The sequence below is a fragment of the Panulirus ornatus genome, chromosome 46 (genome assembly GCF_036320965.1).
Source record: "Panulirus ornatus isolate Po-2019 chromosome 46, ASM3632096v1, whole genome shotgun sequence".
Classification (NCBI taxonomy): domain Eukaryota; kingdom Metazoa; phylum Arthropoda; class Malacostraca; order Decapoda; family Palinuridae; genus Panulirus; species Panulirus ornatus.
Genome location: NC_092269.1, coordinates 14,552,010 through 14,561,380, shown reverse-complemented (window position 1 = coordinate 14,561,380; position 9,371 = coordinate 14,552,010). Strand labels below are relative to the sequence as shown.

At 43.5% G+C, this 9,371-nt stretch overlaps 1 protein-coding gene across 1 annotated transcript in view; it reads right to left on the bottom strand.

Moving 5' to 3' along the window:
- Positions 1 to 8,909, bottom strand: part of LOC139763315 (uncharacterized) — a 138,547-nt gene extending 129,638 nt beyond the window's left edge. The window contains exons 1-3 of the mRNA XM_071689337.1: positions 8,751 to 8,909; positions 8,324 to 8,547; positions 7,898 to 8,026 (exon numbers count right to left, since the gene is read on the bottom strand). Of these exons, the coding sequence (XP_071545438.1) occupies positions 7,898 to 8,026; positions 8,324 to 8,547; positions 8,751 to 8,909 (512 nt within the window). The remainder of the gene's footprint in view (positions 1 to 7,897; positions 8,027 to 8,323; positions 8,548 to 8,750) is intronic.
- Between the last annotated feature and the right edge of the window lie 462 nt (positions 8,910 to 9,371).

Here is a 9,371-nt window from a genome sequence, read left to right as displayed (position 1 = left end):
TCAAACCACCTCACACCACACATTTTCCTCAAACATATCATTTCCAGCACATCCATCCTCCTGCGCACAACTCTATCCATAGCCCACGCCTCGCAACCATACAACATTGTTGGAACCACTATTCCTTTAAACATACCCATTTTTGCTTTCCGAGATAATGTTCTCGACTTCCACACATTTTTCAAGGCCCCCAGAATTATCGCCCCCTCCCCCACCCTATGATCCACTTCCGCTTCCATGTTTCCTTCCGCTGCCAGATCCACTCCCAGATATCTAAAACACTTCACTTCCTCCAGTTTTTCTTCATTCAAACTCACCTCATAATTGACTTGATCCTGAACCTTACTGTACCTAATAACCCTGCTCTTTTTCACATTTACTCTTAACTTTCTTCTTCCACACACTTTACCAAACTCAGTCACCATCTTCTGCAGTTTCTCACATGATTCAGCCACCAGCGCTGTATCATCAGCGAACAACAACTGACTCACTTCCCAAGCTCTCTCATCCCCAACAGACTTCATACTTGCCCCTCTTTCCAAAACTCTTGCATTTACCTCCCTAACAACCCCATCCATAAACAAATTAAACAACCATGGAGACATCACACACCCCTGCCGCAAACCTACATTCACTGAGAACCAGTCACTTTCCTCTCTTCCTACACGTACACATGCCTTACATCCTCGATAAAAACTTTTCACTGATTCTAGCAACTTTCCTCCCACACCATATATTCTTAATATCTTCCACAGAGCATCTCTATCAACTCTATCATATGCCTTCTCCAGATCCATAAATGCTACATACAAATCCATTTGCTTTTCTAAGTATTTCTCACATACATTCTTCAAAGCAAACACCTGATCCACACATCCTCTACCACTTCTGAAACCACACTGCTCTTCCCCAATCTGATGCTCTGTACATGCCTTCACCCTCTCAATCAATAACCTCCCATATAATTTACCAGGAATACTCAACAAACTTATACCACTGTAATTTGAGCACTCACTCTTATCCCCTTTGCCTTTGTACAATGGTACTATGCACGCATTCCGCCAATCCTCAGGCACCTCACCATGAGTCATACATACATTAAATAACCTTAAATAACCAGTCAACAATACAGTCACCCCCTTTTTTAATAAATTCCACTGCAATACCATCCAAACCTGCTGCCTTGCCGGCTTTCATCTTCCGCAAAGCTTTCACTACCTCTTCTGTTTACCAAATCATTTTCCCTAGCCCTCTCACTTTGCACACCACCTCGACCAAAACACCCTATATCTGCCACTCTATCATCAAACACATTCAACAAACCTTCAAAATACTCACTCCATCTCCTTCTCACATCACCACTACTTTTTATCACCTCCCCATTTGCGCCCTTCACTGAAGTTCCCATTTGCTCCCTTGTCTTACGCACTTTATTTACCTCCTTCCAGAACATCTTTTTATTCTCCCTAAAATTTAATGATACTCTCTCACGCCAACTCTCATTTGCCCGTTTTTACGCCTCTTGCACCTTTCTCTTGACCTCCTGTCTCTTTCTTTTATACATCTCCCACTCAATTGCATTTTTTCCCTGCAAAAATCGTCCAAATGCCTCTCTCTTCTCTTTCACTAATATTCTTACTTCTTCATCCCACCACTCACTACCCTTTCTAATCAACCCACCTCCCACTCTTCTCATGCCACAAGCATCTTTTGCGCAATCCATCATTGATTCCCTAAATACATCCCATTCCTCCCCCACTCCCCTTACTTCCATATATATATATATATATGTTCTCGGCTTCCAAACATTCTTCAAGGCTCCCAGAATTATCGCCCCCTCCCACACTCTGTGATTCACTTCCGCTTCCAATGTTCCATCCGCTGCCAGATCCACTCACGGATATCTAAAACACTTCCTCCAGTTTTGCTCCATTCAAACTTACCTCTCAATTGACTTGAACCTCAACCCTACTGTACCTAATAACCTTGCTCTTATTCACATTTACTCTTAACTCTCTTCTTTCACACACTTTACCTAACTCACTCACCAGCTTCTGCAGTTTCTCACATGAATCAGCCACCAGCGCTGTATCATCAGCGAACAACAACTGACTCACTTCCCAAGCTATCTCATCCACAACAGACTTCATACTTGCCACACTTTACAAAACTCTTGCATTCACCTCCCTAACAACCCCATCTATAAACAAATTAAACAATCTTGGAGACATCACACACACCTGCCGCAAACCTACATTCACTGAGAACCAATCACTTTTCCCTCCTCCTACACGTACACATGCCTTACATCCTCGATAAAAACTTTTTACTTCTTTTACCAACTTGCCTCCCACCTTTCACAGAGCATCTCTATCAGCTCTATCATATACCTTCTCCAGGTCCATAAATGCTACATACAAATCCATTTGCTTTTCTAAGTATTTCTGAAATACATTCTTCAAAGCAAACACCTTATCCACACATCATCTACCACTTCTGAAAGCACACTGCTCTTCCCCAATTTGATGCTCTGTACATGCCTTCACCCTCTCAATCAATACCCTCCCATATAATTTACCAGGGATACTCAATACTTATACCTCTGTAATTTGAGCACTCACTCTTATCCCCTTTGCCTTTGTACAATGGCACTATGCAAGCATTCCGCCAATCCTCAGGCACCTCACCATGAGTCATACATACATTAAATAACCTTACCAGCCAGTCAATAATACAGTCACCCCCTTTTTTAATAAATTCCACTGCAATACCATCCAAACCTGCTGCCTTGCCGGCTTTCATCTTCAGCAAAGCTTTTACTACCTCTTCTCTGTTTACCAAATCATTTTCCCTAACCCTCTCACTTTGCACACCACCTCGACCAAAACACCCTATATCTGCCACTCTATCATCAAACACATTCAACAAACCTTCAGAATGCTCACTCCTTCTCCTTCTCACATCACCGCTACTTTTTATCACCTCCCCATTTGCGCCCTTCAATGAAGTTCCCATTTGCTCCCTTGTCTTACGCACTTTATTTACCTCCTTCCAGAACATCTTTTTATTCTCCCTAAAATTTAATGATACTCTCTCACCCCAACTCTCATTTGCCCGATTTTTCACCTCTTGCACCTTTCTCTTGATCTCCTGTCTCTTTCTTTTATACATCTCCCACTCAATTGCATTTTTCCAAAAATCGTCCAAATGCCTCTCCCTTGTCTTTCACTAATAATCTTATTTCTTCATCCCACTACTCACTACCCTTTCTAATCAACCCACCTCCCACTCTTCTCATGCCACAAGCATCTTTTGCGCAATCCATCACTGATTCCCTAAATACATCCCATTCCTCCCCCACGCCCCTTACTTCCATTGTTCTCACCTTTTTCCATTCTGTACTCAGTCTCTTCTGGTACTTCCTCACACAAGTCTCCTTCCCAAGCTCACTTACTCTCACCACCCTCTTCACCCCAACATTCACTCTTCTTTTCTGAAAACCCATACAAATCTTCACCTTAGCTTCCAAAAGATGATGATCAGACATCCCTCCAGTTGCACCTCTAAGCACATTAACATCCAAAAGTCTCTTTTTCGCGCGCCTGTCAATGAACACGTAATCCAATAACGCCCTCTGGCCATCTCTCATACTTACATACGTATATACACTTATGTATATCTCGCATTTTAAACCAGGTATTCCCAATCATCAGTCCTTTTTCAGCACATAAATCTACAGGTTCTTCACCATTTCCATTTACAACACTGAACACCCCATGTATACCAATTATTTCCTCAACTGCCACATTACTCACCTTTGCATTCAAATTACCCATCACTATAACCCGGTCTCGTGCATCAAAACCACTAACACTCATTCAGCTGCTCCCAAAACTCTTGCCTCTCATGATCTTTCTTCTCATGCCCAGGTGCATATGCACCAATAATCGACCATCTCTCTCCATCAACTTTCAGTTTTACCTATATTAATCGAGAATTTACTTTCTTACATTCTATCACATACTCCCACAACTCCTGTTTCCGTAGTGCTACTCCTTCCCTTGCTCTTGTCCTCTCACTAACCCCTGACTTTACTCCCAAGACATTCCCAAACCACTCTTCCCCTTTACCCTTGAGCTTCCTTTCACTCAGAGCCAAAACATCCAGGTTCCTTTCCTCAAACATACTACCTATCTCTCCTTTTTTCACATCTTGGTTACATCTACACACATTTAGACACCCCAGTCTGAGCCTTCGAGGAGGATGAGCACTCCCCGCGTGACACCTTCTTCTGTTTCCCATTTTAGAAAGTTAAAAAATGCAAGGAGGGGAGGATTTCTCGTCCCCCGCTCCCGTCCCCTCTAGTCACCTTCTACGACACGCGAGGAATGCGTGGGAAGTATTCTTTCACCCCTATCCCCAGGGATAATATATATATTTATATTTATTATACTTTGTCGCTGTCTCCCGCGTTTGCGAGGTAGCGCAAGGAAACAGACGAAAGAAATGGCCTAAACCCCCCCCCCCCATACACATGTATATACATACGTCCACACACGCAAATATACATACCTACACAGCTTTCCATGGTTTACCCCAGACGCTTCACATGCCTTGATTCAATCCACTGACAGCACGTCAACCCCGGTATACCACATCGCTCCAATTCACTCTATTCCTTGCCCTCCTTTCACCCTCCTGCATGTTCAGGCCCCGATCACACAAAATCTTTTTCACTCCATCTTTCCACCTCCAATTTGGTCTCCCTCTTCTCCTCGTTCCCTCCACCTCCGACACATATATCCTCTTGGTCAATCTTTCCTCACTCATTCTCTCCATATGCCCAAACCACTTCAAAACACCCTCTTCTGCTCTCTCAACCACGCTCTTTTTATTTCCACACATCTCTCTTACCCTTACGTTACTCACTCGATCAAACCACCTCACACCACACATTGTCCTCAAACATCTCATTTCCAGCACATCCATCCTCCTACGCACAACTCTATCCATAGCCCACGCCTCGCAACCATACAACATTGTTGGAACCACTATTCCTTGAAACATACCCATTTTTGCTTTCCGAGATAATGTTCTCGACTTCCAAACATTCTTCAAGGCCCCCAGAATTTTCGCCCCCTCCCCCACCCTACGATCCACTTCCTCTTCCATGGTTCCATCCGCTGCCAGATCCACTCCCAGATATCTAAAACACTTCACTTCCTCCAGTTTTTCTCCATTCAAACTCATCTCCCAATTGACTTGACCCTCTACCCTACTGTACCTAATAACCTTGCTCTTATTCACATTTACTCTTAACTTTCTTCTTCCACACACTTTACCAAACTCAGTCACCAGCTTCTGCAGTTTCTCACATGAATCAGCCACCAGCGCTGTATCATCAGTGAACAACAACTGACTCACTTCCCAAGCTCTCTCATCCCCAACAGACTTCATACTTGCCCCTCTTTCCAAAACTCTTGCATTTACCTCCCTAACAACCCCATCCATAAACAAATTAAACAACCATGGAGACATCACACACCCCTGCCGCAAACCTACATTCACTGAGAACCAATCACTTTCCTCTCTTCCTACACGTACACATGCCATATATATATATATATATATATATATATATATATATATATATATATATATATATATATATATATATATATATATATATATATGTATATATATTCATATATATACACTCAGACACTTATATGCACATATACGTATTTATACTTGATTGCCTTCATCCATTCCAGGCGCTAACCCGTTCCATAGGAAACAGCAACGCTACCTCCTGGCTGAGCAAGTTAGTTCTTGGAGAAGAGATAAAATAGGCCACATTCGCTCATAGTCTCTAGTTGTCATTTTTAATGCACCGTTACAACAGCTGCCTGTCCACATCCAGGCCCAACAAAATATTCCATGGTTTATCCTAAACCTTTCATATGCCCTGGTTCAAGTTATATATGTATGAAACATTGTGAAATGCCAATGGATTGTTGAATATCTGTATAGTGTCACTCTACAAAGGCAAAGGGGATAAATGTGAGTGTTCACACTACAGAAGTATAAGTTTGTTGAGCATTTCTGGAAAATTGTATAGGAGTGTGTTGATTGAGAGGGTGAAAGCATGTATAGAGCATCAGACTGGGGAGAAGCAGTGTGGTTTCAGAAGTGGTATAGGATGTGTGAATTAGGTACTTGCTTTGAAGAATGTGAGCGAGAAATTTACAAAAACAGACGGATTAGTATATGTCATTCATGGATCTGAAGAATGCATATGATAGGGCTAATAGAGATGTTGTGTGGTAGGTCTTAAGAGTATATAGTGTGGTAGGTAAGCTGCTAGAAGCAAAGTTTTTGTCAAGGATGTAAGGCATATGTACGAGTAGGAGGAATGGAGAGTGATTGGTTCCTAGTGACGGTCGTTCTGCAGCAGGGGTGTGTGATGTTCCTATGGTTATTTAATTTGTTGATAGATGGAGTGGTTAGGGAGGTCGCAAGAGTTTCGGAGAGAGGGGCGAATATGCAGTCTATTGTGGATGACAGGTCTTTGGAAGTGAGACAGTTGTTCGCCGATGAAAACACTGGTGGGTGATCTAAGTGAGAAACTGCAGAAGTTAGTGACTGAGTTTGGAAAAGTGTGTGAAATGAGAAAGTTGAGAGTAAATGTGAATAAGAGCAAGGTAATTAGGTTCAGTATGGTTGAGGGAGAAGTTGATTGAGATTTAAGTTTGAATGGAGAAAAACTGGAGAAAGTGAAGTATTTTAGATATCTGGGATTAGATTTTGGTGCGAGTGGAACCATGAAGCGGAAGTAAGTCACAGAGTGGGGAGGTCTCGAAGGTTCTGGGATCGATAAAGAATGTGTGGAAGACAGAACGTTTTCTTGGGGAGCAAAAATGGGTATGTTTGAAGGAATAATGGTTCCAACAATGTTATATGGTTGTGAGGCATGGGAGATAAATAGGGTTGTGCCGAGGATAATGGATGTGTTGGAAATGAAATGCTTCAGGACAATATGTGGCGTGAAGGGGTTTGATCGAGTAAGTCATGAAAGGGTAAGAGAGATGTGTGGTAATAAAGAGAGTGTGGTTGAGAGAGCAGAAGAGGGTGTTCTGAAATGGTTTGGACATGTGGAGAGAATGAGTGAGGAAAGGTTGAGAATGAGGAATATGTGTCAGAGGTGGAGAGAACAAGAAGAAGAGGAAGCCCAAATTGGAGATAGAAGGGTGTAGTGAAAAAGATTTTGAGCGATTGAAGCATGATCATACAGGAGGGTGAGAGGCTTGCAAGGAACAGAGGTATTGAAACGATGTGGTACACCGGGGTCGATGTGCTGTTAGTGGATTGAGCCAGGATATATGAAACGTTTGAGGCAAACCATAAAAAGATCTGTAGGGCGTGGATGTGGATAAGGAGATGTGGTTTCGATGCATTACTTATGCCAGATAGAGCCGAAGTATGAACGAAAGTGGCCCATTTTTGTCTGTCTTTCTAGCGCTACTTCACTGAAGCAGTGGGTAGCGATGCTTTTTCCTGTGGGGCCGGGTAACTCCAGGAATGGGTGAGGGCAAGCATGAATATGCACATGTGTGTATATGTATATATCTGTGTATGCGTATGTCTATGTATGTATATGTATATATGATGATATATATATGTATGTATATATGCGTGTACCATATTTGTTTCCCTCCTCTGGACCTTCCCTAATTTTTTGGTTGATCTTTGAATGTCATATACGTGTGTGTGTGTGTGTGTGTGTGTGTGTGTGTGTGTGTGTGTCTGTGTGTGTGTGTGTGTGTGTGTGTGTGTGTGTGTGTGTGTGTGGCCGGATTGGTATAGAGGGAGGTTGTGTTAAATTGGTGTAACTCGCCTGGAGAACTTGTCAGGGAAGAGCCTCATCTTGCTAGTGTAAGCTAGGTCCCTGGTGGCCGTCCAGGTGGCAATCTTCACTGCCTGAGGTGGCCGGGCGCTGTACGGCAAGTATATGTACACTGTACACCTGTGCGGTGGTGGCACATGAGAGGGTATTTAGTACACATGTGTTGTGTTGTTGGAAAACGTTAAGTATGTTAGCAAAAGAATCCTATTGTTTAGATATTTACATTTTTTATGAAGGCTTTTATTAATATTCTTATCGAGAGAGAAAGAGAGAGAGAGAGAGAGAGAGAGAGAGAGAGAGAGAGAGAGAGAGAGAGAGAGAGAGAGAGAGAGAGAGAGAGAGAGAGAGAGAGAGAGAGAGAGAGAGAGAGAGAGAGAGAGAGAGAGAGAGAGAATCAACGATGATAGTGAATGTTACCTATGGAATTCTGAAACATCTTCCACGATAAGCAACATTGCGTTCGTCATAGATAAGACCTCGTGAAGGTCTTGCAGCTGCTGGAGTGGCAGGCGAGTGAGGACGAGGAGCCTGGTGGACCACACCAGGAGGCGGCCCTTGAGGGACCACTGGGCGAAGGTGGCGAGGAAGACTGGGTCGTCGCTCACCACCACCACCGTCACGCACCATGACAACTGACGCATCTACGGGCGTCAACATTGTAGAAGTGATATAAGAGAGACGTCCTTCTCTCATTACTGTGATGCATGTGATCAATATACCAACGTAGTAATGCAAGAGTGACCATTCCACCCCGGTAAGAACGCAAGGTTAACCAACACATCTCAAGAGTGATGACACACTACCTTACCTAATGTAATAGTAATATCAGAGTAAAATTTCTTACCTCTCGAGCCTGACTAACCATCCAGGAGAGTTGTGTCTGTGTCACCCGATCATCCTGACCATCTATATCAGCTTCCAATACTACGATCCCCCGGGCTGCCCGCAACTTATCTACCTCCTGTGTCAAGTGAAATTGATTCCTATGAAGAGACATAAACATATACGATTACTGGATGAACAAAATACTCGCAGAAAGTTATGTCTGACAAAAAAATGTCTCAAGATAATGTCTCACTGTTGTGGTTGGAGACGGTACTCAACATTGTGGATGGGGACGGTACTCACCATTGTGGATGGGGACGGTACTCATCGGTGTGGATGGGGACGGTACTCACCGGTTTGGTTGGGGACGGTACTCACCACTGTGGATGGGGACGGTACTCACCGTTGTGTTTAGGGACGGTACTCACCGTTGTGTTTAGGGACGGTACTCACAATTGTGGATGGGGACGGTACTCACCGTTGTGTTTAGGGACGGTACTCACAATTGTGGATGGGGACGGTACTCATCGGTGTGGATGGGGACGGTACTCACCGTTGTGTTTAGGGACGGTACTCACAATTGTGGATGGGGACGGTACTCATCGGTGTGGATGGGGACGGTACTCACTGTTGTGGATGG